The 25,216-nt window shown below is 54.2% G+C and overlaps 15 protein-coding genes across 27 annotated transcripts; 5 read left to right on the forward strand and 10 right to left on the reverse strand.

Annotated features, from left to right (window-relative positions):
- Positions 1 to 38: 38 nt before the first annotated feature.
- On the reverse strand, positions 39 to 554 carry KVP18_001381 (uncharacterized protein; the record flags this gene model as incomplete). Its single annotated transcript, XM_067951352.1, has 1 exon — positions 39 to 554. A coding segment is annotated over one exon (516 nt), but the record flags the coding sequence as incomplete, so codon positions are not given.
- Positions 555 to 870: 316 nt separating this feature from the next.
- KVP18_005104 (uncharacterized protein) lies at positions 871 to 1,519 on the forward strand (the record flags this gene model as incomplete). The annotated part of the gene is made up of 3 exons (XM_067949460.1): positions 871 to 926; positions 987 to 1,294; positions 1,323 to 1,519. The coding sequence occupies 3 exons, from the start codon at positions 871 to 873 to the stop codon at positions 1,517 to 1,519; spliced, it is 561 nt and encodes a 186-aa protein (XP_067810894.1).
- Positions 1,520 to 1,816: 297 nt separating this feature from the next.
- On the reverse strand, positions 1,817 to 3,931 carry KVP18_001382 (uncharacterized protein; the record flags this gene model as incomplete). 2 transcript variants are annotated; one of them, XM_067951353.1, is made up of 1 exon in its annotated part: positions 1,817 to 3,931. In XM_067951353.1, the coding sequence occupies one exon, from the start codon at positions 3,929 to 3,931 to the stop codon at positions 1,817 to 1,819; it is 2,115 nt and encodes a 704-aa protein (XP_067810886.1). The 2 variants fall into 2 exon arrangements, with proteins under 2 accessions (XP_067810886.1, XP_067810887.1); XM_067951354.1 differs by having other exon boundaries at positions 1,817 to 3,820.
- A 102-nt stretch (positions 3,932 to 4,033) lies between these two features.
- Positions 4,034 to 5,254, reverse strand: KVP18_001385 (uncharacterized protein; the record flags this gene model as incomplete). Of its 2 annotated transcripts, none has more annotated exons than XM_067951359.1 (1): positions 4,034 to 5,254. In XM_067951359.1, one exon carries the CDS (start codon positions 5,252 to 5,254, stop codon positions 4,034 to 4,036), a length of 1,221 nt encoding a protein of 406 aa, XP_067810892.1. The 2 variants fall into 2 exon arrangements, with proteins under 2 accessions (XP_067810892.1, XP_067810893.1); XM_067951360.1 differs by having other exon boundaries at positions 4,034 to 5,095.
- Positions 5,255 to 5,429: 175 nt separating this feature from the next.
- On the forward strand, positions 5,430 to 10,660 carry KVP18_001384 (uncharacterized protein; the record flags this gene model as incomplete). Of its 2 annotated transcripts, XM_067951357.1 has the most annotated exons (3): positions 5,430 to 5,468; positions 5,529 to 6,087; positions 6,153 to 10,660. In XM_067951357.1, the coding sequence occupies 3 exons, from the start codon at positions 5,430 to 5,432 to the stop codon at positions 10,658 to 10,660; spliced, it is 5,106 nt and encodes a 1,701-aa protein (XP_067810890.1). The 2 variants fall into 2 exon arrangements, with proteins under 2 accessions (XP_067810890.1, XP_067810891.1); XM_067951358.1 differs by lacking the exon at positions 5,430 to 5,468 and having other exon boundaries at positions 5,709 to 6,087.
- Positions 10,661 to 10,742: 82 nt separating this feature from the next.
- KVP18_001373 (uncharacterized protein) lies at positions 10,743 to 11,974 on the reverse strand (the record flags this gene model as incomplete). 2 transcript variants are annotated; one of them, XM_067951334.1, is made up of 3 exons in its annotated part: positions 10,743 to 11,511; positions 11,550 to 11,819; positions 11,847 to 11,974. In XM_067951334.1, 3 exons carry the CDS (start codon positions 11,972 to 11,974, stop codon positions 10,743 to 10,745), a joined length of 1,167 nt encoding a protein of 388 aa, XP_067810870.1. The 2 variants fall into 2 exon arrangements, with proteins under 2 accessions (XP_067810870.1, XP_067810869.1); XM_067951333.1 differs by lacking the exon at positions 11,847 to 11,974 and having other exon boundaries at positions 11,550 to 11,602.
- Positions 11,975 to 12,763: 789 nt separating this feature from the next.
- KVP18_001374 (uncharacterized protein) lies at positions 12,764 to 13,630 on the reverse strand (the record flags this gene model as incomplete). 2 transcript variants are annotated; one of them, XM_067951336.1, is made up of 2 exons in its annotated part: positions 12,792 to 12,927; positions 12,957 to 13,630. In XM_067951336.1, the coding sequence occupies 2 exons, from the start codon at positions 13,628 to 13,630 to the stop codon at positions 12,792 to 12,794; spliced, it is 810 nt and encodes a 269-aa protein (XP_067810872.1). The 2 variants fall into 2 exon arrangements, with proteins under 2 accessions (XP_067810871.1, XP_067810872.1); XM_067951335.1 differs by having other exon boundaries at positions 12,764 to 13,630.
- Positions 13,631 to 14,417: 787 nt separating this feature from the next.
- On the forward strand, positions 14,418 to 15,704 carry KVP18_001377 (uncharacterized protein; the record flags this gene model as incomplete). The annotated part of the gene is made up of 1 exon (XM_067951342.1): positions 14,418 to 15,704. One exon carries the CDS (start codon positions 14,418 to 14,420, stop codon positions 15,702 to 15,704), a length of 1,287 nt encoding a protein of 428 aa, XP_067810878.1.
- A 168-nt stretch (positions 15,705 to 15,872) lies between these two features.
- On the reverse strand, positions 15,873 to 16,841 carry KVP18_001379 (uncharacterized protein; the record flags this gene model as incomplete). 2 transcript variants are annotated; one of them, XM_067951346.1, is made up of 2 exons in its annotated part: positions 15,873 to 16,235; positions 16,344 to 16,841. In XM_067951346.1, the coding sequence occupies 2 exons, from the start codon at positions 16,839 to 16,841 to the stop codon at positions 15,873 to 15,875; spliced, it is 861 nt and encodes a 286-aa protein (XP_067810882.1). The 2 variants fall into 2 exon arrangements, with proteins under 2 accessions (XP_067810882.1, XP_067810881.1); XM_067951345.1 differs by having other exon boundaries at positions 15,873 to 16,280.
- An 85-nt stretch (positions 16,842 to 16,926) lies between these two features.
- KVP18_001376 (uncharacterized protein) lies at positions 16,927 to 19,492 on the reverse strand (the record flags this gene model as incomplete). Of its 4 annotated transcripts, XM_067951338.1 has the most annotated exons (7): positions 16,927 to 18,029; positions 18,056 to 18,193; positions 18,221 to 18,343; positions 18,371 to 18,599; positions 18,629 to 18,813; positions 19,016 to 19,391; positions 19,418 to 19,492. In XM_067951338.1, 7 exons carry the CDS (start codon positions 19,490 to 19,492, stop codon positions 16,927 to 16,929), a joined length of 2,229 nt encoding a protein of 742 aa, XP_067810874.1. The 4 variants fall into 4 exon arrangements, with proteins under 4 accessions (XP_067810874.1, XP_067810875.1, XP_067810877.1 ...); XM_067951339.1 differs by lacking the exons at positions 18,056 to 18,193; positions 18,221 to 18,343; positions 18,371 to 18,599; ... (1 more) ...; positions 19,016 to 19,391; positions 19,418 to 19,492 and having other exon boundaries at positions 16,927 to 17,982; XM_067951341.1 differs by lacking the exons at positions 16,927 to 18,029; positions 18,371 to 18,599; positions 18,629 to 18,813; positions 19,016 to 19,391; positions 19,418 to 19,492 and having other exon boundaries at positions 18,033 to 18,317.
- Positions 19,493 to 19,571: 79 nt separating this feature from the next.
- On the forward strand, positions 19,572 to 21,576 carry KVP18_001380 (uncharacterized protein; the record flags this gene model as incomplete). 2 transcript variants are annotated; one of them, XM_067951351.1, is made up of 6 exons in its annotated part: positions 19,572 to 19,582; positions 19,616 to 19,699; positions 19,727 to 20,554; positions 20,604 to 20,867; positions 20,977 to 21,213; positions 21,303 to 21,576. In XM_067951351.1, 6 exons carry the CDS (start codon positions 19,572 to 19,574, stop codon positions 21,574 to 21,576), a joined length of 1,698 nt encoding a protein of 565 aa, XP_067810884.1. The 2 variants fall into 2 exon arrangements, with proteins under 2 accessions (XP_067810884.1, XP_067810883.1); XM_067951350.1 differs by lacking the exons at positions 19,572 to 19,582; positions 19,616 to 19,699 and having other exon boundaries at positions 19,941 to 20,554.
- A 94-nt stretch (positions 21,577 to 21,670) lies between these two features.
- On the reverse strand, positions 21,671 to 22,441 carry KVP18_001375 (uncharacterized protein; the record flags this gene model as incomplete). Its single annotated transcript, XM_067951337.1, has 1 exon — positions 21,671 to 22,441. The coding sequence occupies one exon, from the start codon at positions 22,439 to 22,441 to the stop codon at positions 21,671 to 21,673; it is 771 nt and encodes a 256-aa protein (XP_067810873.1).
- Positions 22,442 to 22,554: 113 nt separating this feature from the next.
- KVP18_001383 (uncharacterized protein) lies at positions 22,555 to 23,146 on the forward strand (the record flags this gene model as incomplete). Of its 2 annotated transcripts, XM_067951355.1 has the most annotated exons (2): positions 22,555 to 22,680; positions 22,709 to 23,146. In XM_067951355.1, the coding sequence occupies 2 exons, from the start codon at positions 22,555 to 22,557 to the stop codon at positions 23,144 to 23,146; spliced, it is 564 nt and encodes a 187-aa protein (XP_067810888.1). The 2 variants fall into 2 exon arrangements, with proteins under 2 accessions (XP_067810888.1, XP_067810889.1); XM_067951356.1 differs by lacking the exon at positions 22,555 to 22,680 and having other exon boundaries at positions 22,826 to 23,146.
- Positions 23,147 to 23,180: 34 nt separating this feature from the next.
- On the reverse strand, positions 23,181 to 24,732 carry KVP18_001378 (uncharacterized protein; the record flags this gene model as incomplete). 2 transcript variants are annotated; one of them, XM_067951344.1, is made up of 2 exons in its annotated part: positions 23,181 to 23,414; positions 23,482 to 24,732. In XM_067951344.1, the coding sequence occupies 2 exons, from the start codon at positions 24,730 to 24,732 to the stop codon at positions 23,181 to 23,183; spliced, it is 1,485 nt and encodes a 494-aa protein (XP_067810880.1).
- Positions 24,733 to 24,918: 186 nt separating this feature from the next.
- Positions 24,919 to 25,107, reverse strand: KVP18_001372 (uncharacterized protein; the record flags this gene model as incomplete). The annotated part of the gene is made up of 1 exon (XM_067951332.1): positions 24,919 to 25,107. One exon carries the CDS (start codon positions 25,105 to 25,107, stop codon positions 24,919 to 24,921), a length of 189 nt encoding a protein of 62 aa, XP_067810868.1.
- Positions 25,108 to 25,216: the final 109 nt, after the last annotated feature.

A 25,216-nucleotide genomic window follows, 5' to 3' on the forward strand; every position in this document is an offset into this window, starting at 1 on the left:
ATCGAATCCAGATGCGGCTGTGATCTGGAAATTATCACCGAACCCGATCCTGGCATAGGCTGATTCTGATCGCTGAATGTGGTGGGGAGGTACTTCAGCATGGAGTTGGGGATGAAGTAGTACGCGATCCACTTCTCCTGGTGGCACCAGCCGACCCCTATCTGGTCTACCTCGGCCAGTGCGCGTGTCCAGCGATTGCTAAAGTCTTTGGCGGCGCTTACCTTGCGGTTCTGCCGATCTTGGGTGCGACAGAGAAATCGAACAGAGGCATCCACCCAAAAAACAGCATCAGGTTTGAAGCCAACCACATTCCACTTGTCGAAGAGGACGTTGTGAACTACCAGCGGTTTAAAGCGGTACTCAAGTATGAAGTGGACGTAGTCGGGGTACTTCTCGAAGTCAAAGTTAACGTATCGCACGTTGCACATCCGCTTGAGCTTCTCTGCCAAGTCTTCCGGTAGATCCATGCCCACCATAACCAACATGTGGTTGGGCAGACAGGTACGGAACGATCTGATCAAATCTTGAGCCTCCTCAAAATATTTTGCATCCATCGCTGTGACTGCCACCACTCTGTCCGACTGGATCTTTCCAACATCAGAAGGCGTGCAGTAGTCAGCAATGACATTATTGAATAGATTGGGTGAGATCTCGAGCTTCCTTCCTGGGACTCCGCGGTGACGCCAAGACTCATAACGGAATTCGGCGCCTTTGGAAGAGCATACCGCTTGTCTCCGCTGTTCGAAGAAGCGCTCGCTGCTTTCTGTCTCCACCTGTGCGGTGACCCGCTGGTTATGGATGCCGACCAAGTGGCTGTATAGAGTGACAGAAGTCAGCGATACGCCAGTCAACACAGCGATCAGGAAAACTATGCGTCGCTTTCTACCAGTTAAACTGGACGCCGCATTAACACCAAATGGCACCCAGTCAGTATGACGTTTGAGAATCGGCAATTCCGGCCTCCGTCAGCCAATATCCGCTAACAGCCTTCCAGGTCGCTTCAACTGGCGGTTCAAATGGGCGGTCACGATACCGAGTGAGAACAACACACTGACGGTGCAGGTATACGACTACGGCGTTCTGGGGCCGAGCAAGCTGCTATGTGAGTCCCAGCTGGACCTCTCCTTCCACCTGAATCGGGCCCGGCAGAAAGCCAAGAACAACATGACGCTTGTTGTTCCCCCTTACTGGGTTAAGCTCACGAGCATGGAGCAGACTAAGAAATCGCCGGAACTGGAACTGTCGCTGACCGTGGTGCCTGACGCCATGGCCACCGGGAAGCCTGTGGGCAAAGGTGGGTGCCAACCAGCGTACCAAACCAGGCCGCGAGGAGCCTAATCGAGACCCCTGGGTCGAGCCCGTCTACGAAAACCGGACCTACGTCGACTGGGAGTCGCTTCAGGAGAACATGCGAGAGCTGGGAAATAGTCTGGGAGCTGGGTTCAAGAAAATAGGAATAGTCGCTGCCGTATGCGCCGTGCTTTTCCTAATTGTATTCATGATGGTGATGCTATCGTGAACGTGGGATGCGATAAGCGATTGCTGCACAACCTGTCTGGAACACGAAGTAAACCGATTCTTCTGAGACATCTAATCTACCAGGGCCAGTGCATAATTCTCCCGATCTTTGAAGCTAACCACATTCCTACGACAACATGTGGTTGGGCAGACAGGTACAAAACGAGCTGATCAAAGTTTGCTCCTCAAAATGTTTTGCATCCATCGCTCACCACCAAAAGGCTGTAAACAGGTTGTATTAGCACCGGAAGAAAAAAAGCGCAATCAGAATCATACACTGACGCATTTCCAGAATCAGTCATGTGCACTGCGCAGAGAGCGTCCCTACACTCAATGGCTGTCGTTCAAACACGAACTCAAACGCCCTCCGCAGGCGTATCCCAGAAGGAGGGGGACAGCGTAAGCCAGGCGTGATGCTGGATGTGTGAGAATGCAATGGCGGCGAATCTGTGCGAAGAGAGAGTTCGTCCAACAATGATTCCGACTGAACGCACCGGTTCGCAGGACAATTGACGACTCTATTCCGCCGCTTTATGGGTTTCTTGACATGTCGTCGGCGGGCAGGCTGTGAATGGGCAGGCTCTGGCACAAGCGCCAGGGAACGGAGCGGAGTGGGTCTGTTTTTGGAGGGTAAACTCGCTTTAAGTCCCAAGTGCGGTGCCACGACCTCGTACAGCTCTTTCAACGAATTCTTCGCGAAAATCGTTGACGGTTGACGCACTGAGCGCATTGCATGGAGGGCCAGGCGCTCAATCATGATGGAGCTGCCCTCCGGCAACCTCTCTGCCAGGTCAGCTAGACTCGTATCCATAGAAGTCGCGGCCCTGTCGCGATCAATGGTGTCCTCCAAGGAGGCACCGCGGAAATAGCCTAGGAGGGCCTCGCCAGCGAGGAAGAGCAGCGCGTAGGTGTCCACCTGGCCGGGGTTTTGGGTCACTGCGGCACGTATGTAGTCAACCATAGGATCTGCTTCTGACGACTTGCGTAGATCGGGTAGAGGAGGCTGCGATGTCAATTGGACTATCATAGGGGGCACACTCCCCTTGATGGGACTGCTCTCCCAGGCTCGAGACATCGCCCCTTTACTGTCGGAGGCGGCGATGTCCTCCAGAAGACGGGTATTTTCCTCCTCGGATAGCTGAATGCCCTCCTCAACAGCGAGCTCCGTTACCAGTCTCAGGGTCTGATTCACCAGACGAGTTGCCTTCTGGTACTCCTTCGTGGCTCGTTTCACCAATGATTCGAGGGAATGTGGCATGCTCGCGACTGAGGGAGACAGAGAAACATCCAGGCAGCCGTCTGGATTCAGCCAATCAAACCCTGTCAGCAGACCCAGCAATCCGTTTTCCACAATGAAACGCCCAGGTTCAGGAAGGTCCTTAGGAATGGCAGGAATGATCATGCCCTGTTGCACATCAAGTGAAATCATAGCACCGAACTTCAGTCCAGTCTCCATTGTGGTCTTTAGGGACTGCTGCACATGAAACTCCGTCTTAGGCGTGAACATCACAGTACCCTCCATACCGTTAGCCGCCACGGCTACGGAAATCCCTCGCCATCCAACCATTGGGCAGGTCGACTTCCATGTCCGACGATGAACCTGCTCCAGACAGAGGAACGACAATGTGAACAACTCGTACAGGTAACTGTTCGGAGCGTGACATTCAGGCATCTGAAAGCAGGCTAACACCTCAAGAAAACCTTCAACGAATGCGGTCCTCTCCTCCAAGCTGGATGTCGTGCCAAGAAAGCACTCGAGATCCATGATAAACCATTCGTGCAAGCGTGCAGCCGCGCTAGAGGGGTCCACAGAGGCGAATGTACACAAATCCATTATCTTGATCAGCGAAGCTGACCTGCTGTCTGTGAGCATCGACTCGCACTGTTCAGGGGGTGGATTGGTCAAGAGTTGACTCTTAATGCAATCCCACGAGACGAACTTATCATCCCGTCTAAACCTGGCCGCGAAGCTTCCAACGGTGAATGCCAGTGGACGACAGGCGGACAGGGAATCGATATGCCCAGGGGTGGGTGCCGGCCCCAACGCGACATACATAATATGCTCTATAGCTTCAGGCGTAAAGACTGTTCGCTTTCCGATCAGGTCAGCCAACTGCTTTAATAGACGTTGGATTTGGTTGGAGAAGATAGGAGTGATGTCAGCTGTGCAGGCAGAAGTGAGCAGTAAGCGGTAGTTCGCGAGCCACTGAGGCAGTTTGTGGAAGCGTAGCGGCACGGGAGTGCTTCCGAGCTGTTGCAGCTCAGCAAGGCAGTTGTTAAGCTGTTGGCGTCGCTTCGACATGCGGAATTCGGTCTGAGTCGAGGCGCATCCGCGCTTTTGTAGTCCAGTCGTGACCAGGCTGGAAAGAATCCAGTATCTATGCGACTTGCACGACGTCGGTTGTAATATCATATGCACCGACAGAAAATACCATTTAAATCGTACCATGAGAATGCAATGGAGGCGCTGTCTGCGGTTCAGATATTTTTTGTACAGTCATGTATGACCGTAAATTCATACAGTGTCTAGCTCGCAGGTCTCGATAACATCGTCCCTGTAGAACATTGTTGGCTCTCTCTTCACCATAGTAACTGGAGGAGCGTTGCTTACCCTGCCATTGACGTTGACACACAGCACATTCAGCGCCGACTGATCCGGCCTGGAACACACAAGCTTAGGTGTGCTAGCCTCCGCAAGTATTGTCTGCGCTTCTCCGAGGCCAAAACATTCCAAATGGTACTTCGAGCCTTTGCTTATCGAGGGGTTGCCTGTGTGCCATCTGTCCTTGGGTGTCCAGGTCTTATCCAGCATACAATTGGGGTCCAGGGCACACGCTACCCACCACATTACAATCGAATCCAGATGGGGCTGTGATCTGGAAAATAACACCGAACTGGACCCTGGCATAAGCTGGTTCTGATCGCTGAGTGTGGTGGGGAAGTACTTCAGCATGGAGTCGGGGATGAAGTAGTATGCGATCCACCTCTCTCGGGTGAACCAGCCGACCCCTATCCGGTCTACCAGGGCCAGTGCTTGGGTCCAGCGATTGCTAAAGTCTTCGGCGGCGCTAACCTTGCGGTTCTGTCGATCTTGGTCGCGACAGAGAAATCGAACAGAGGCATCCGCCCAAAAAACGGCATCGGGTTTGAAGCCAACCACATTCCACTTGTCGAAGAGGACGTTGTGAACTACCAGCGGTTTAAAGCGGTACTCACCTATGAAGTGGACGTAGTCGGGGTACTTCTCGAAGTCAAAGTTAACGTATCGCACGTTGCACATCCGCTTGACCTTCTCTGCCATGTGTTCCGGTAGATCCATGCCCACCATAACCAACATGTGGTTGGGCAGACAGGTACGGAACGATCTGATCAAATCTTGAGCCTCCTCAAAATGTTTTGTGTCTATCGCTGTGACTACCACCACTCTGTCCGACTGGATCTTTCCAACATCAGAAGGCGTGCAGTAGTCAGCAATGACATTATTGAACAGATTGGGTGGGAGCTGGAACCTCCTCCTAGAGATTCCGCGGTGACGCCAAGATTGGTAGCGGATTCCGACACCTCTGGAGGAGCACATCGCTTGTCTCTGATGTTCGAAGAACAGGCTACTGCTGTCAGAACGCCGCAGCCCAGCAATCACACGACCACACAGAACGGTACATAGCAGACTGACCAGGAATAGAACACACACGCCTTTGCGTAGTGATGCCCCTGCAAGAGCGGAGAGACGTTCCATTCACTGTTTTGGCGCGTCAACTGCATATTCTTGAACGGTTCATGTATTGGTGATCGCAGTTTAATCAGTGTTGAGTCACTTCAAGAAGTCATGAGAGAGCACAGAACTGAATGCAGCGACTGGCAGTACAAGGATTTGGCCCACATATTGACCGGAAAAATCATTTATTTTCGCCATGAGTCATCAGGGCTTAGACGTTGCGTCTCTGGTGAAGGTGAGTCATCTCTCATGAAGGTCCAACGTGAACGCTCCGCCATGTCCTCACCTTTTTCAGCTGTTGGATGCGCCTTTTGGGCTGCCCACCAGCTCCTTCAGGTTCAAAGCCCTCACTCTGTCCTCACGCTTGGTCTGCGTGAGTCATGATGGCCCCGAGGGTAGGGAGCTGGTGGTCGTGGACACGCACAACGACAACGCGGTAAGGCACATCCCCACCAAGAAGGCCGAACTGGGCATCATGAATCCTGTAGACAACATCGTCGCTTTGCAGGCGAGACCCTCGCCTGGCTCCGTTCTAGTCCAGATATTCGACCTGGACTCGATGAGTCGCTTGGGGGAGTTCACTTTCGGAGAAGAGGTTGTCTTTTGGAAATGGTGCGGTGCCCGCTTCTTCGCGGTGGTTACCACGTCCAACGTGTACCATTGGGATCTCCGAACTCCGGAGAGTAGCCCCACGCTTACCTTCAGCCGGGCAGGGCAGCTGGCAGAGTCGGACGTGCAAATAATCGACTATGCTACTAACACCAGCGATGCCGCCAGTGCGAAATGGGCCCTTCTGACGTGCATTTCCCTGAAGAATGGTGTTATCACTGGCGACATGCAACTTTACTCCTTGGGTGCGCCGACTTCTATAATTCCGTTTGTTCATGTTGCTGTGTTTTCTTTTCTTATTCTATTCCAGAGCGCCACCAACAACAATTCCTTCAGGGCCACGCGGGGTGCTTCGGGTCTCTGGTGTTGAAGCCAGACTCGCCCAGCGTCAGCGTCTTCTGCTTTATGGAGCGCGACCCAGGCGGCGTTAACAGAGTTCACGTTATGGATATATCGAGTCCGAAGGTCGAGGAGACCATCAAGGCCTCGGCGGAGATCCACTACCCACCCGACATGAAGACCGACTTCCCTGTGTGCCTGGTACTGTCCAAGGCCCATGGTTGCCTTTTGGCAGTCACTCGCGGCGGCCTTCTCTTCGGTATCGAGGCTGTCAGCTGCAAAACATTCTACCAAGAGAAGGTGTGTTCCTCCAATGTATTCACCGGTGCCCTCGACGATATCACTGGCGGCCTTGTCTTCGCCAACAAGGAAGGCGTCGTCATGCGGGCGAAGGTGAACCATCAGACAATCGTAAACGCCATTGCCAGCCAGCGTCAGAGCATCCTCAACGCGGCCGACGTGGCCAGCTCTCTCGCCTCCCGCTACGGCTACCCGTCGGCCGACGCCGCGAGCGCGGAATTACTCCACTCCTTGCTGACCCAGGGCAAATATGGTCTCGCCGCACGGGTCGTGGCGCTTAACAAGAGCCAGGCTATGCGGTCCACGAAAACTATCCAGCAGTTCCAAGCTCGACCTTTGGAAGCCGGACAGCCATCGCCGGTGCTACAGCTGTTCATGACTCTTCTGGAGTATGGGCGGCTTAACGCGGAGGAAGCCGTAGAACTGGTAAGGCCTGTGGCTGCGCAGAATCGGCGTGAATTCATTGCTACCTGGGTGAACGAGGGAAAGCTGCAGGCGTCGGAAGAGCTAGGGGACGTCATCCGCTCGGTGGATCCCAGCTTAGCGCTGACCGTTTACAAGCAGGCTGGGGCCACTACGAAGGTGCTGCTGGCTTTAGCTGAGTCTGGTAACGTGGCAGATGTAGTGCTGTACGGGCGCACGTCGCCTACGCTAGTCGACTTCTCCAGCCTGATCCGCTCTACCTTGGCTGCGGACTCTGAGAAGGCGACGGCACTCTGCAGGGGGTTGCTCGCAGACTCTCCACCTTTGGTAGGGCCCGAGGCCGTCTTCGACGCGTTCGCCCAAGCAGGCAAGCTTAGTCTTGGCACCAGCCTGATGGTAGACTGCTTGAAGACCAACGAGGCTCGGTACGCTCAGCTGCAGACGAAAGTACTTGAGATGACGTTACTCCAGGACAAGAGGACGGCGGAGGCACTGCTCGAGTCCGCAGCGTGGAACCAGTACGACAAGTACCGAATAGGCAGTCTCTGCGAGCGACACGGCATGTTCCAGCGTGCACTGGAACTCTACTCGGATCCTGTTGATGTGAAGCGCGTCCTGGTACAGTCCGGTGGCAAACTTCATCCTGACTGCGTGAAATCCTTCATTGGTCGCCTCGCGCCTGCAGCTGGCATTGAGATCCTAAACGACATGCTACGCTCCAACCGTGGCAACATGCAGGTCGTTATCCAGTGTTGCATAAACTATTATGAGACGTTGGGCGCGCTCAACTGTATCGAGATGTTGGAGGCCCACAACCTGGTGGATGGGCTCTTTTACTTCCTCGGAGCCATCGTCAACACGGCCACCGACCCGGAGGTGGTATTCCACTACATCCAGGCAGCCGCTCGTATGAGCAACATGACTGAAGTAGAGCGCATTTGCCGTACGAGCACCCACTACGAACCTGCACGAGTCAGAGACTTTCTGGTCTCGTTAGACGTCAATGATCCACGGCCGCTAATATACGTGTGCGACCTGCATGGCTTTATTCGTGAGCTGACGGAGTACCTACATGAGAAGAATCTTGAAAAGTTCATTGAAGTTTACGTCACCAAGGTCAACCCACTTAATGGCCCCAAGGTGCTCGGAGCACTGATCGACTTGGGAGCGCCGGACTCCGATATTACCAACCTGCTCAACTTGATGCGGTCCGCTTGCCCTGTGGGCCCGCTCGTAACTGAGATGGAGAACAGGAATAGGCTCCACCTCATCCAAACGTGGTTAGAGTCCCGCCAGTCGGAGGGAGTGCAGGATGCGGAGCTTCACAACGCGCTGGCTAAGATTTACATCGATACCAACCGATGTCCTGAGGAGTTTCTGAACACCAACTGCTTCTATAACCCCCGTGTCGTCGGAAAGTACTGCGAGGAGCGCGATCCGCATCTGGCCTTTGCGGCTTACAAGAAGGCCAACGGCACCTGCGACCGCGAGTTGATCGCGCTTGCCAACCGTGATGGACTCTTTCGTCTCCAAGCGAAGTACCTAGTTGAGCGGCAGGATTTGGAGCTCTGGGCAATGGTGCTGCAGGGCGAGGAGGAATTCAAGGCGCAGGTGGTTGACAGTGTGGTGCAGATGGCGCTGCCAGAGTCTACTGTGGCCGAAGAGGTCAGTGTGACTGTGAAGGCCTTCCTCGCTGCCGATCTGAAGACAGAGCTCATGGAGCTGCTGGATCGCGTGGTGCTTCATGGAAATAACGACTTCGCCAAGCACAAAAACCTACAGAATCTGTTGGTGATGACAGCCATTCGTGCGGATCCTAGCCGGGTCCGCGACTACCTCGCACGGCTGGACAACTACAACGTGCAGGAGGTGGCTATGGTTTGTTTAGAGCCCTCGTGTGCCCTATACGAGGAGGCCTTCTTGGTCTACAACAAGGCTAACCGGCCAATTGAGGCTCTGGACGTCCTAGTGACCCACCTGGGCGATCTCGAGCGAGCCATGGACTTCGCAGGCCGCGTGGATAAAGCTGATGTGTGGTCTCAGCTGGCAACTGTGCTGCTACGGAAGGATATCCAATCCTCTGTGAGGGAGGCCATCACCGCTTACGTCAAGGCCAACGACGCGAAAAACTACCGACAGGTTGTCGAGGCTGCCCTTCGCCATGGGCTCGTGGACGATGCGATTCAGTACCTACGTATGGTGCGGAAAACGGTGAAGGACGCCTACGTGGATTCTGAGTTGGCCTACTGTATGGCGAAATCGGGTCCCGTCGAGGCTCTCGAACTCTTCCTCAAGGGGGGATCTCTCTGTTCCAAAGAGAAGATCGGTGACCGCCTCGTCACCGAGTCAGAGACGGCGGAGCCCACGGAGCGGACTCGCTTACTGATGTGTTCAAAGATTTTCTTTACCTCGGCCAACAACAACAGCCGTCTCGCCCAGACGCTCGTCAGACTTGGCGACTTTGACGACGCTGTTGCCAGCGCTAATAAGGCCAACAACCCGAAGGTGTGGAAGGAAATCACGCTGGCGGCCGTAGCGGCTGGACAGCTCGATATGGCACACGAAGCCGGCTTCAAGCTGGTGCTGCACGCTGACCACGTTGCGGACGTGGTCCAGGCTTATGAGGAGCGGAAGTACTTCGACGAACTTATTGTCTTGCTCGAGGCTGGCATACAGAAACATAGTAGCAGTGCCTTGCTTACGGAACTGGCTTGTGCGTACGCTGACTATCGCCCGAACGCCTTAATGGCATTCCTCGAATCGCCAAAGCTGCAGAATGAAAGACTCAACGTGCCCAAGCTGGTTCGAGCCTGCGAGCGCAACGAGTTATGGCGTGAACTAGTCTTCGTGCACTGTACTTATGGAGAGTTCGACCAGGCCGTCAACGTTACGCTCAAGCACGCCGACGTCGCGTGGTCTCACGAGGCGTTCTGCCGAACACAGGCCAAGGTCAGCAATACTGAGATCCTCTACCGGTGCGTCGACTTCTATGTAGAGCACCACTCCGATCTCCTGGTGGAGATGTTGAACGAGATCACGGATACTGTGGACCACGGGCGCCTCATCGAGCGGGTGAGACGTGCTGACCGCCTGCAGCTGGTGAGACCGTATCTGGAGTCGGTGCAGGTCCGAGAAGACACGCATTCAGTGAACTCAGCGCTGCACGAGATGTACGTTGAGGCGGGCGACTTCGCGTCGCTTAGGAAGTCTGTGCTGCGGGTGAGTAACTTCGACCATTTGGTCCTTGCACAGGTCCTTGAGGCCCACCGCGACGTCGAATTCCGGAAGATCTCAGGCATATTGTACCGAACCAAGGGCCGTTTCGCGCTGGCTCTGGACATCCTAAACAAGGACGAGGCCTTCGATGACGCCATCGAGACGGCAATGCTCTCGCGAGACCGGAGCATCGTTGCAGACCTTTTGACCTTCCTCGTCGAGAGCAAACGTAGCCGGCAGCTGTTTGCCCAATGCCTAGATGTCTGCAAGGCCTATGTGGCACCGGATATGGCCATGAAGCTTGCATGGAAAGCCGGCTACACAGAGGAGGCGATGCCGTTCTTCGTCAGTTTCGTCGCTTCTGTAAGCCAGAAGATCGAGACGCTAGAGAGTCGGGTGGAAACTCTGACTCAGCAGGTCGAAAAGAAAGAGAATCAGCAAGCCAACGGCTGGCTCGATATTAACTCGCAGCTGGCCATCACGGGTGGCTCGGCGGCTAAGGATCTGAGTTCCGTCTTTGGAAGCGAGTTTCGATACTAAAGTGCGACTTTTCGTTTTCTCGGAAAACACATGACGAAAATAATGGTTGGGTTCACGTGCTTATGGGGCGAACCGGTTGTTGTTACTTACGGCTCTCCTCAAGTTTCTGCAGATAGACGTCTGCGTTCACACGATTCGCGTCTCCAGGCGTTGTCTTCAAGTGTTTTCGGAGCATCGCATTCGTTTCAGGAACGGAAGGCATGAACTGGGTTTTCTGAGGTGCTGGCCTGTCGGAAGTGAAATACTCGTGTTCGAGGGCTTCAGCAGCAGAGATGCGCTTGCTTGCGTCGGGTTGCAGTAACTTCGACAGCAGATCGATTCCAGCAGAGGATAAGCTACGGGTTGGGTTGGAGTGGCCGGCAGTGGGAGGCAGAAATGTTTCTCTCCATGTAGACTGTGTTGGCCCCTTCACAACAACGATGCCTTTCGTGATAAGTGGAGATCGGTACATCTCTTTAAAATCTTCAGGTGTAGGGGTTCCGACCAAGCGGAAAATCTTGTTGATGACCTCCAGCTCGTTCTTGCCGTTGAACAAGGGCTTCCCCAAGAGAATCTCCCCCAAAATACAGCCCACGGACCACACGTCGATTTTTTCGTCGTACTGCTTGAGGCCCAGGAGCCCCTCGGGCGCTCGATACCAAGTTGTCACCACGTTTTGGCTGTAGGGAATTCGGAACTCGCCGTGTTTCCTCGCCATGCCAAAGTCGCAGACCAAAAGTTTCCCCGTGTTTGAGTACAAAAGATTCGACGTCTTCAAGTCGCGGTGCATGACCCAGTTGGCATGCATGTACTTTACCGCCTCCAAAAGTTGCTTGGTCAGCCCCTTCCGCTCACTCAAGGAAAATTCGGGTCTGGAGGCGAGTTACACACATACCGCAAAGAAGCTTACTTATTCGTCTCCAGAAGCACCTTCAGCTCATGCTCCACATACTCCATAACCATGAAAAGCGAGAAGCTCTCCTCGCCAATGACAACTTCATCAACACGGCAAATGTTGTCATGTTTAAGTTCCAGCAAGCACGAGATCTCGCGGAGGTAGCAGATGGGAAAGCCCTCTGACCAAAGGCGGCTGTGGAACTTCACCTGCTTGAGCGCCACCACCCGGTTCGTGGTGAGGTGGAGCGCTCTGTAGACTGCCCCGTAGGTACCCTCAGAGATTCTGTTTCGGACCAGAGAGCACGCTTACTTATTGAGTTTTCGGTAGTCCTTCACAGACCGGCAGCCACATATCAGTGGTATGGTGTCCGCGAGAATGCGAGGAGGACCCACTAGTCGTGGCTTTTTTTTGGGTGGCGATTCTTGCTCGATATCCATAATATGATGAGATTCAGGGGCGTGTTTTTTTTGGGTAACGACTCTCTCTCAAATTACTTCTAGAAAGGTAGTTTTATGTCAGATCCTTTGAAAAGCTAAGCAGGGTGCTTTGTTGAATGACAATATCGTTACATACAAGTCCTCACAAGAGGGATGACTTGACCCAGAAGGCGCACTTTGCGCATTGTTTCTCGCCGTAAATCACCGTTAGGTGTAGAGGAAAGGGAACCTCTGTGCTCTTAGGACAACCGGTACAGGAGCCGTGCTGGTAAAGCTCAACGTAAACCCGAATCGGCCGAGACTTCGAGTGCCGTCGGCTGTGCTTGTTGTGCCTGCTGTACTTGCTTCGACGCCGTACCGGCGTTCGCTTACGCTGCGGTGGACTGGTCCACCAGGTCCAAGGTCGCTGTAAACGCTTTGCGGACGTGCTTTTCGCAATTGCAGTCGTCGTTGTGACGGGTGCTGGAGGCCGAGGCAAGGTCCAGAAAGTTTGGAGTTGGGTTGAGTGGCGTTGGGTTGAGGGTTGGGTTGGGCGTTGGGTTGAGCGTTGGTGGAAGGGTGGGTTCCAGAGAGGCATGGGAACGGCTGCGCCGTAGTAGTTGTACCCCGAAGCGGTGAAAGCTAGAAGCGGAAGCGTGCGCATTAAATGAGTTGCTACATATAACTTGAGAGTAGCATGATATGGGGCACACGAAATTCATACTTCATATGGGGCAAATGTTCAGTGGATTCACTTAGAGTAGCATTAATTGGTAGTGAGTAGCATTAACTGGTAGTAACATGCAAAAATCATTGACAAATACCGCGGCAGCGCTTCTTAAAGTTTCTCCTTCCACAGCTGCTGTGGAGCTTGCAGCCTCGTTTGCTTCGAGCGCAGCAACTGTTGGCTACCGGGAGCATGTAGCTTGGCGACGACCTTGACAGTCGGCTGGCCTTCGAGTGTCCACAGCGTCCTGGAGACGGACATCGACGAGGTTTCGACCTGTGGCACCTCCCAGTAAGGACTGCGTGGGAGTTGCAGGGCGCGACGCGTGAAGGCTGTCCGATAACTCGTCGACCTAAGCTGGTCTCCCTCTGGGTGGCCTCTCCGTTGGTCTCCCCGTCGCCTAACTTGTAGGTACCCACAGGAATGTACCAGCGGTCGATGACGTCCGTGCTCCCTCGTGTTGGAGTGAATATTGTGCGATGCAACATCATAGGCCCCGCTTGCTTAGGATCCGGAAGCACTGCACGGATGTCCCACATCTCGCCCATGTCTCCTTGGCTCCGCTGGATGAGCATGCCGCTGTCATAACCCGCACTGACCCTCCAGTCGCCAGAGTACTCCTCAGTAAACGCCGTCTCCTGACCATCCAGACGCAGCACGCCCCCTTGTTGTCTGCCGGCTGGCAAGCTAACGACTACCGACACATCCGACCCCGCCGGTTTTACGTCCTCCACATACACATGTCGCAGCAACGCCCGCATACGAGCCGGGGTCAGGTCCAGGTGACTCACAACGGGCTCGTAGGAGTCAGAGATATCTGGAACGAGACGCCAGGAAGTGTAGAGCGCCTTACGCGATTGAACTGCGCCGGCAACCTTTCCAGCGGCGGGCAGATCGTTGGCTGTGAGAGCCAAGCCTGCTGAAAACACAAAAGACAAGATCCTAATCATCGAATGCTTTTTATCTAGATTCTCTGTCAGCCCATGTGGGGTTCTTCTCGAAATTATACAAATGGACCCTTGCACAGGCGCCTGCCGTGAGGACGCCCCTGTTGTCTCCGCCGACCCACCAGGAGTAGCCTCATTAGGCCGTGCGGCATGGATGGTTTTGCATACGCAAGCGGCAGAAAACGACGGCAGCGTCAACTTCGGGTGAGCGCGAGGGCCCCTCGGCATAGCCGATTCATTCAGGCGTTTTCCAGAACCTATCCGTGCTCTACATGTCGACCTCAGTTCATAGAGACTGTCAGTTCGGCCAAGCTGGAATGCGGGTCACCCGCAGACGCCAGCGAGACAGTCTGCAAACTGCACAACGCGGTGAATGCTGCTGTTGGCGTTCAGCAGTTCCCTTGTGTGGGAGCAGATCTCGTGAGAATGTACAGTTTGAAGCGGTGACGTGGTCACTCACAGGCAGCTCCCATCTTGGACTTGTTCTCCATCTGATGATACTGATAATCGACTGCAGAATGCCCGCTCTGTTGCCTTTTCGCTCTCCAGGTGACAGACTGGCTAGTCCACCTACCCAATGTGTCGTTGACTCCAGCGCAGCGCACCTCAGATTTATTCTCTGTGATATTTAAATGACATGTTTTTTCGTCATCGAAACGATGATAAACGGACTGCGAATCTCAAGAACTGTGATATTTGAATGACATACTCCCCTGCCACGAGTCATGTTTGCGGGGTGTTATGTTTAGTCGGGTAGCTTGGAGAAGAATACCACATTAGACTGTAAAATATGGATCCTCGCATTTGCGCTAAGACAGAGACGGCCGCTGAGCTTACCAGACCTGTGACGCTTGCCACACCCCAAGTCGGGTCTTTGACTCCAGTGTCCATCGGCAGCGCGTATCACCAAGGCTGCAGGTCGCCCGCCACGTCTATCCGCAGTGCCGGGCCGTCAATCTCCAGGCAGTCAATCTCCAGGCCAGCCACAGGCCGAGGGTCCATCATGAGCTTTCCCACTGCCGCGCCAACCACAAGCCGCGGGTCATTCATGACGGCGCCGAGCGCCACGCTGCAGACAGCTACGCTTCCTGAGGGGTCTCGGGAGGTCGATATTCGGCAGGTTTCTTCCAGAGTAGTCGACGTGGCTGCGTTTGAACAAGATAGCTCTCGAGAACACGTGAGATATGTGGAGGTGCCTGTGTACGAAGAGGTTATTAAGGAAGTCAAGAAAAGGGAGACCCGTCATGTGGAGAGGAGGGTGCCCAAGATCCAGGTGGAGTTCGTCGATAAGATAGTCGAGGTACCAGAAGTGCAGTGGGTCGATAAGGAGGTCGAGGTCCCTTATGTGCAGACGATCATGAAGCATGAGCCGCGAATCGAAATTGTCGACCGACAGATCGACGTCGTCAAGCACGTCCCCATCATCGACCTGCAGCAAGTCGAAAAGATCGTAGAGGTCCCAGGAGAAGTGATAGAGGTACCCAAGAGCGTGCGCGTAGAACGAAGGCATGTCGTGGATGTTAACCACGACAGCAAGATTCCAGTCCTGGTGGCCCAGTCAGTGGTACCAACGATCACAGAGGCTGAGGAGGCAGTAACTGTAGATGTTTGTGACCTGGAGCCTGTGCCTATACCAGTCGACGTTCATGTGGCGAAGTCTGTACCACTAGAGCTGATTGAAGGTCCTGTTACTACTGCCTACAAGATATGCAATCCACCCGCAGGCCAGTACAATAGCATCCTCCGAAGCCTCAACACTCACCTTTCCGTCGAAAGGCTGTCCAAGCTCCCGTATCGTGGGGGGGTCGATGGCAACGTAGAGTTCCAGAAGGGCGACGTGCATTACGACGTCATGGACACCAGTATCCGAGTTGAGGGCTTCACCCCCGAATTTACCCCAGCCACCAGCTTAGGTGGCGATTCCCCCTCCTCGACGGATGTGCGCCAGGTTGCGGCCAGCTCTGCTTCTGGGTACATTAAGTCGCGAAAGTACCGGGGGTGCTGCTCTCCTAAGACGCGTGTAACGAAGTATGTTACGCGGACCCCGAACAGTGTGAACTCGGTTTCAAGATCCTGACCGCTTTTCTGTTTCAAGCTCTATTTCAAGACCTAGTCATTATTTCAAGCAACTATCTTGCTCCAGATAACGTTTGAGGATATTAATTATTTCGAGATTATTTCGAGAACTGTTGAATCTGTTTGGACGTTGTAGCCATAGAACACCACTCATCCCCTAAATCGTCAGTCACATATTACTCTCGCGCACATAATCCCTTATGGCGTCCCAGGACTTCACTATGCTCTCGATGGACTTCCCTCCAGTAAAGGTGACCTTGCCCGTTGAAAAGCAGTTGACCGTGACTACCTCCCGCTTGGGCTGTTTCAGACCCTTCGACACCTTCACTTTTTCTTCCATGGGCACGCGAAATCTCGCAGCCTGAAATCGGTCCGGCTCGAAATCCACGTCGCCAGGGTAGATCGAGCACAGCATGCCAAGGCTGACGCTGTGGCCCACATCAAGCACTGCGAGGATGTTCTGCACCTCGAAACGCTTGAAGCTTAACTCTGGGTACAAGGCCCTAGTATGTTTGAGCTTTTTTGCGATCTTCTGCATGCAGCGTTTGGCCTCTTCTGGAAGACAACCTCCAGTGCTCTGGCCGAGGTGAGTTGGAAATAATACAAAAGGTTAACTTAACGCAATACTTTATGCACTCACCTGCATTTTCCCTGTGTCGAAAAGGGAAATGGTATAAATCGCGCCGGATTTACCCTTAATGTCCATTCGAGCAGCGGGGAACTCGGCGGTGTTCAGAAACGCATTTCCTAGGTTCCCGACGATCTTCTCTAAATCAAGCTTGATCTTATGTCCCAGCGAACAGGAAGCAAGTACGTTGTGCACTGTGAGCCTCTCTCCTCCCTTGAGAATGGTGGCAGACTTCTGAAGAATGGACGAGTCCATAACGGCACCCTCCACGGTTAGGTCGTCGACCTCGAAGTCCTCGTCTACCTTCGCCTGCTGGGGCTGCCAAGTCTGCACGTCGGTCTCCACCAGCCCAGGGATGGCGTTTGGCGAGATGAACGGCTCTGGAGTGGGATTGTAAAAGCTGCTGGTGTAGTCCTTAAAGCTCGTGGCGGAATCATCTCCAAGGAGGCCCTGGAAGTCCATAGAAGGATTATTGCGGAGTTTTTCCTCGAAGTGCTCTTCTTGCGCCATTACGTACTTTGCTTTCACACAGAAATTTCAAGAGTGTTCGTATCCCATGAATATGATCTTCTCTGCTCATTCGAAATAAATCAGGTCAAATGCACAGGAATTTTATTCGAGATTTCTCTTTCTCAGTCAGCACTCGGAGTGATGGGGGTAAAACCCTTTTCTCTTGCAGGCCGACCATCAGCTCGACGTAGGCACGGTTCCTCCTAGAGATCACACTGGTGTTGACACAAACGCGATACTGAGACGAGAGTTTGTGGAAGAGCGACCTCGGAATCTCGAGCCTGGAGAGGGACGTAGGGAGATCTGATGGCCGAAGCTTGAACGCCTGACCCACACGAAGGATTCGCAACGACTCCGGAAGCACTCCCGGTGATACCGGGCCTGTGAAGCGCGATCCTAGGTCCAGCTTAAACAGGTTCGGAGGCAACACGTCACGACCTAGACGGTAGTTGTACCTTTCTGGGAGGACCAGAACGCGTAGGTCTGCAGGCAAAGTGCCCGGCACAAGTTCGAAACACTCAGTATCCAGCACCAGCTCCCGCAAACAAGGCGGGAACACCACCTTCAACGGTACCCGCGACTTCAGTCTCAGGAGACCTTCCGGCAGCCGGTCTCCCGCCAGCAACGTAGGGATCGAGATCTCCTTAGTGACGGAAGCGAACTCCAGCGAGTTTCGACTTCGTTCACGAATGTCACACTTAAGGGCCGGAGGCACCCGAGAGTCCAGCGGATTACCCCGGAACAGCCTAAATTGTGCAGGAGGGCCCACGACCAACACCGGGTGGTTGGACATAATCTGGAGGGAACCGCAGGCACCGAGGACTTCTATAGGGTAGAGGCCATCAGACGCCAGGGGCTGCCCACGGACAACCAGGCTGTCGATTGACGCCGCGAAGTTAAGGCTCCGCAGAAGGACACCGGAGGGGCATGAAGCGTCGACGTCCAGCGACAGAAAGTCTAGGGGATGCGACATAGCACCTTGTAGCGAGTGGATGCACCCTGAAATTTCCAACCGTCTTAAAGGCGGCATGAGAGCGAAGTCGAGGTGCAGAACGGGCAGCTTGACCTTCAGGGTGCGCAGGCTGGAGAGCCGGACCAGACGGCTGAAAAGTTCAACAGGCTCTGCATCGTGCGTCTCCATCTGCTCGTTGATCAGCTCTAGATACTCCAGACACGGAGGCAATCCGTCTGTCAACAAGGTTCCCGCGCCTCACCGAAGAAGCTGTGCACGTCCTCTGTGAAGTGCCCTCGCCAGGTGATTTTGCGAAGGGACACAGGTATGTGGAACACAAGGTTGGCGACGTCCGAGTGGTAAATGTTCAGCTCTTGCAGCTTCGAAGGGGACTCAAAGTCTGATTGAAGCGTCTGCATGGCCTCACGTGTCCAACGACAGGCCTCCAGCCGCATCTTCGTGACACACGCAAATGCATTGCCCACTGTCAACCAATGCGGCTCGGGCGAATTGACGAAGGTCATGTCCGTCAAGTTCTCTAGGGACACAGCTGTGTGCTCAACGCGTCAAGTCCCACCCCCCTCCATAGCTCGGACCAGCGCTTCTAGAGCTGGTCCCTTGATACGGATGCCACGCAAGCTCCGGAACGAGTACGAGTCCATGAGGCGCTCGAACGTCACAAGAGTCTTGCAAGGCGAGGCCTCGGCCTCGTTAGAGTAGCAGTAGGTGCAGGCGTCAGGACATGTCATACCGGTTCCTAGGCGCTGCGCCATGGGCTTGCACACGCAGCTAAGCGCCCTCAGCGCCTGATATCACCACCCACGAAGTCTCTTACTGCGCAAGGGCGACTTAGAAACAGCGCTATGGTGTGAAGCGCAGCCACTGGAAGCTCATCCATAATGATCGAATTGGCGGGATTACAGGACGTTGAAGGGGCAGCTAGGTCATCACCAGCGACAGCACTCGTCAACGGAAGATCGGCACCAGCTGCCATTAGTCCGTTTTTGACAGGATCGAGGTCTGTGTGACTTGGGTTGCTGGGGTTGCGGCTCATTCCAAGAAGGCAACTTTGGAGGGAACCACCTAGGCCTCGATAGCATCATATCGGCTTGTGAGGGAGCGGGCTTCGCTCCGGCGCGAATTGGGTTCATCGAATTCGGAAACGATAAAGGACTGAACCAGGCGGGGGGCTTGTGGGTGTGCCGGCGTAGGCCCTGCCTACTGGGAACAGTCAAGCACGGTGGGGGCGGGGGAGTAACGCGGACCGGGACGGGAGAAACGCGGACCCGGACGGGAGAGGGGCTCCAGGAGACAGATCCCTTTCGGGAGATAACTGGAACTGGTCCAGGCCGGCAGAAACTCGCCACAGGAGGTCGCAGACTGATAACAGATGCGGCTCGAATCGTGTGGCTGGGTGCGCTGGTAGACTCCTCCTCGACTATTCTCGTCACGGATTTTTGGAGGAACAGGTCTGGGCTGCAGGGAGTGGGGCACGTCAGAGAGCTGGTTTTCAAGCTCGACTGGCTGAAAGACCACAGACATTCGTGCAGGTGCGCCAGCATTGTCGGACTCTCATCATCACGAGCGAAGGTCAAGGGCTGTATTTAATCCTCGTCACCCTCACCACGACGTTAGACAAACTAACATACTCGTCCCAACTGTTGGTGACACTAGCGGACGAACTACATTCATAGCTCATCAGAAATAGTTAATTTTGGATGTTCATTCTACAAGCGTTGAGGAGAGGGTAGGCATTTGTCCTAATTAGTATTATTCGTATGCCGCTTCGGTGAGATTTAGTCGTTTCTGACACAAGTTTCAGCAAAAAGAACTCCCACCGTGAGTCGAACTTGACGGATGCTGAGTCGTCGGACCTTTCAAAGTCCCGTTTGTCCAAATTGAAAACGTGAGAGTCGGGGTCCTCCAGAAGCAGGCGCTTCTACTTGAATTCTTCACACGCCAGCACCCCTCTCTTATGTCAACAGTCCGCCGACGAGGTGCGGCTTGGGTACAGTCCGGGGGTATTTGGTCTGAGCAAGCCCAAACGCGCACCTTCCCGACGAACCAAGGCCACAACTCCCACCACCCCTGGCTCGCCGTCGGGCAGCAACCTGTCTCTAGCCTCTCCTCAGCGAGTCAACGGCCCCATGGCGCCAACATCGAAGCTCAGGCCGATCCAGTCTGTGCCAAACCTCAGAGCGGAAGACGAACGCCTTAGGGCAGGCCTGGCAGTCAAGAGCCGGTGGGGTCCTGTACTAGAGTCTTTCTCAAGTCAAGACGAGGCACTACTCATGACTCCCCGCGTGTCAGAGCTGCAGTCGGTCATTGAAGCTGATCTGTGCGAATTCCTGCGTCCCAACGATGTCATGCGGTTGGCGACACCCCAGGATTTCGAAATTTTGAAACTTATCGGATCGGGTAGCTACGGCAACGTGTTCCTAGTCCACTCGCGACTAGACAACTGCCACTACGCCATGAAGGTTCTCTTGAAGGACGCCATCGTGCGGAAGCGGCAAATAGAGCACACGCTGACGGAGCGCCGGGTACTATTGCGCATCCAGCACCCCTTCGTGGTCTCAATGTACCACGCCTTTCAAACGCCGCGGAAGCTGTTCTATGTCCTCAAGTACTGCCCTGGTGGGGAGTTATTCTTCCACTTGAGCAGCATGGGTCGCTTTTCGGAGCACAAGTCCAGATTCTACGCGGCCGTCGTTGCACTGGCCTTAGGACACTTGCACACAAATGGGATTGTGTACAGAGAGTAGGTCGCGTGCCAACGTTGTTCTGAGAGTAGTTTGACCGTTTCACAGCCTGAAGCCGGAGAACATCGTGCTCGACCTCGATGGGTACCCTAACCTCACCGACTTCGGCCTTGCCAAGGATAACATGGGCCGCTCGCGCACCAATACACTCTGCGGCACTCCTGAATATCTCGCGCCTGAGGTTCTCAAGCAGGAAGGGCACGCCTACGAAGTCGACTGGTGGGCACTCGGCGCTCTGATCTTCGAAATGCTGACCGGTCTGCCGCCCTTTTACAGCAAGAATCGCGAGGAACTTCTGAAAAATATTAAGACGTGGGTACTTTATTCCGATTTCATTATATTTCTAAAGTTGTTTTATCACATTTTTCTTTTTCTTTGTTTTTGTATATTTTCTTAAATCTCTTTAACTTATCCTTCACAGCGGACAACTTGAATTCCCAGCATATCTATCTGCGAATGCAATGTCACTACTACGACAACTCCTTAAGAAAAATCCTGAGAAACGGCTGGGGTCATACAGCCCCGACAAATCCGCCTGTCCAGACGTCGAGCAGCTCAAGCAGCATCCATGGTTCTCGGGGATCAACTGGGAAGCTCTTATGGAGAAACGAGTGCAGGCCCCCTATGTCCCTGAATTGACGGACATAACGGACGTCAGGTGAGTACCTATCTAAGCAGTACTTCGCGCAATCATTTAACCACGCCCAATCATTTAACACCGTTGTCGTTGTCTACACTCCCTAACAGGCATTTCGACAACGAGTTCGTTCGTGCACCCGTCGAGAAGTGGCAACGCGAGGAGGAGAGGAGTCCCGTTGAGGGACTGGACCCGGGGGTGTTCGCTAACTGGACGTATGATTACAGGTGGGTCTATCCGCAGGCGATACGTGTTCATATTGTGCAGGTTCGAATGAGAGAAAGTGTCTATGGTTTACGCGAGATCGTCACTGTCGCTGAGAATAGCCGCAGCTGGTTGCGGGTTGCCGTGCTGTCGATCGATTTGGTCTTTGGCTCGGTTTAAGAAATGTACTTTCCAATTGCTCAAGCGGAGAATGTTATCGTACCTTGCTCTGCGGGGAATATTAAAAAACGTAGAGAATGTGCATAGATGATACCTACGCTGCCTCGACGAATTTCTTGACGTCGCCTTCTTCAAACGCCTCGGTAAGCCCGCGCATCAACCTGCCTTCACCGCTCTGCTCAAATCGCGGATCGAGAGACGTGTACTGGTCGTAGCTGACAGATGCGGTTATGGCATCGCCCTTGCTAAGCACCAGGAGACCCGCCTTCAGAAAGTGCTCCTTCGCGTTAAACTGCAGAAGGTTGTTCTCCAAGCACTTCTCCGCCTCCTTCTCGAAAATGCGGATCGCCTCGTCTACATCTCCATCTAATTGAGCCTTGTATTGCGCGTACTGCACTATACATTGTGAATAGTTGCTCTTGCCGTAGTCGTCCATCTCAAAGAACCTTGCGGCCTCCTTGAAGGCCACCATTGCCCCGCGCTGGTCACCGTCCTTTTCCAGCTGTTCCGCCTGCGTCTTGTACATCTTGGCGTTCTGGGCGAACCGACCGTGGTCGTTGTTCAAACGGACCACAAGGTTGAAGTAGACGTCAGCCTCGCTACGCGACACCCGATTCGCGGTGGTGTATGCCTCGGTCAGCATTTGCATCTGGCTTATGCGGTCGTCGTTGGCCTCGTGACAGCCGCTCGCCTTGAAGAAACATTCAGCGGCGAGTGACCAGCTCTTCTCGAGTTTATAGACGTTGCCCGCTTTCTTGTACAAGTCAGCGGCCTCGTCGTACTTCGGCCCTCCGGAGAGAAAGCTGAACGCGTGCCCCTTCGCTTTCTTCTCGGCCTGCTGGATCAGGTTCACGGCTTTCGACATGCAAATTAGAATAATATTTCAGTGGATGGGGCAAGCAGATTGCAACCGACTGGTCAACGTCACCGATAAGTCAGAGAATACAGACTAAAAATGCGAAAAAACGAACTTCGCCAATGCAGCCAGATTCTTTGTATGCGTCTGGGCTTCAGGGTACGCTGTATGAGTCGGTCCAGTCACCGTCTGAGCAGTGCCGGTCTGTACTGAAGGAATCAATTCGAGTTGCAAGTGACACTAATGAGGTGAGAACAGGAGCGATCACGCACACAGATTGCCAGTCGGACGGCAGAGGTTCTGGATCAGCAATCAGAGCAGATAGCGAAGATCGTAGACGACACCGACAAGATAAGCGGCCTGCTGGACAAGACTGAGTACCTACTTAAAGGCATGAAGGGCTGGTTCGGCGCTTTATCTGGGTTCGTGACAGGACCACCCGCGCCAACCCAACCATCCAACCCGCTACCGGCTGTGGAGCCAGCAGTGCCGAGAACTCCGAATCACGGCTCTATTCGCCACCTGGATGAGTTCGACGAGGACTTAGACACGCTTTCGCAGCAGCTTGGGGAGATGCACGATCGAGCTAAGTTGATGAATAGCTCAATCTCCGACCAGAACTCAATGCTTAACCGGGTCCAGGAAAGTTCCGTGACCATCAATCAGCGACTGCAGAAGCAGAATCAAGACATGAGCAACGTGATGGGTCGATGACGCAACTATTTTGAAAACACTTTAATCTCCGACCTCAGATTGCCTCGCCCATTTTCCTCGCTCCGGGAGCGAGACTGAAGACGTCTTCTGCTACGGGATCGAGACCGACTATGAGATCGAGACCGACTATGAGATCGAGACCGACTATGAGATCGAGAGCGACTATGATATCGAGACCGACTATGATATCGAGACCGACTATGAGATCGAGACCGCGGGCGCCTTTCAAGTTTGCCATTCCTAGGACGTGACCGTTGGCTGCCCAATTCTGTGGTCCCATCGCTTCCTTTGTTGCTCTCAAGGCGTCTCCTACGGACCTCCTCTTGCAATCTCACACTGTCCCCCGCCAAAGGATCTATCACAGTGAGAGTATCCCTGGACTTGTCCATGCCATACGCAGTGGAGCTGTCAGGCGCGAATGTCAGTTGTCCACCGGCGAGCCAATCTCCGCCCTCTCCCACAGTAGCTCCCTCCGTGGCAGCTTTGCGTAACCTTGCTGTGAAGTCGGTGAGCTGCGCGAGCACCTCGGCTTCCTGTTTTGCACGAGCCTCGTCACGTCCGCTTTGCGATAAGACTCTTCGCCGGCATTCCTGACCGGACAGGAGGTCAGCGTCCTTAACTTGCATCTGTTCGCGGTCCAAGTGCAGCCTGCGAGTCTTTCGCCGCAGCTGGTTGAGGTCGTCTTCTCGCTCATCTCTCTTCCTATGGCGCAGCTCTTTCTGTTCCGTTGCTGACAGCGCGTCTGGAGTCTTCAGGGCCTCCTTTAGCTCCTCTTCCCGCTGCCTGAGCGCATGCATGTTACCGCCTTCCGCTACAACGGCAGCGGCGTGCTCATTGATGCTCTCCGTAACGCTATCAGTCACGGTCGGCACGCTTGGAGCTGAAGTGGTGGGTGCAGAGGCGCTCATCAGTAGCTCGTGCGCGCTTTTGACCCGCATGTCGGTCTCGTCGTCGTCGCTCTCTTCGAATGAGAGGAGCTGGCGACGCTGGGAGGCCAGGGCTGGTCGCAGGTCGCGTGGCACCGCGGCCGCCTCGGAGGGCGGGCGGTCCATACGAGGCTGAATGTCTCTGAAAGGGTTCCAGATCACCTCGGCCTCCAGGATGTGTGGCATATCCATCGGTCTGTCGGCGCTGTCGGTCTTTATATCGTTGAATGCGAGAGCGGTGTATACGGATTCACGCGTTACACGACCAAAAAGTGTGTTGCGCCTGTTTAGCGCATCTGCTCGATCCAGTGTTAGGAAGAACTGTGACCCGTAAGAAGAGTCTTCAGCGCGTTTCGCCATGCCCACCAAACCGCGGTACCTGAACTGCAGTCGCGAGTGGAACTCGTCAGGTAGACCCTCCGGATAAATGGACTTCCCGCCTTCGCCCGAACCAGTTGGATCTCCTGTCTGCGCTATGAACCCCGGAAGCACTCGGTGGAACGTGCAGCCGTCGTAGTACCCGTCCAGACACAGCTGAACGAAGCTGCGACAGGTGAGTGGGCACTCGGCCGACCACAACTGTATGTCGATGTCGCCGAGGGTGGTGTGCAGCACGACTTGCCCCTGAGTCTTGGGCTCGTTCACGTAGACGCCAGACATGCAAAGCCCGATTTTGCCGGAGATCGCTTTCTGGGTTGCCAGACACTGCTGAAGCACATTCAACAATTTGTGACAATCAGGTTCAGGCAACTGGCGAGGATCGCGCGTAGTTAGACTGCTCGTCAGAGTTGAAACTTCTTATTGCGTTTTTGGCACTTGATTCGTCATTTTCCCAAAAATGACGAATCAGAGAAGGTCCTCTTTGTTTACTTCCGAGTCGGTGTGGACTCTGGGCTCCTCAAGCATGACGAGCTGCACAGCCACTTCTGAACCGACTTGGACTGCGACTACACAAAGAACGAGCAATTCCATGTGCACCGACGTGGAGGCCACTGACATTGGTGTGCTTCCTGTGTCAGTGACGGCCTCGAACATTACCTATTCTGTCAAGTGCAAACATGAGGAGAATGGCGCCCCAGCGAAACGGAGAATCATTGTCGACGGTGCACATTTAGTCGCCCGTCCAGGAGAACTTGTTGGACTT

The sequence above is a fragment of a genome (genome assembly GCF_019968955.1).
Source record: "MAG: Porospora cf. gigantea A chromosome Unknown PgA_NODE_260_length_25216_cov_424.341, whole genome shotgun sequence".
Classification (NCBI taxonomy): domain Eukaryota; phylum Apicomplexa; class Conoidasida; order Eugregarinorida; family Porosporidae; genus Porospora; species Porospora cf. gigantea A.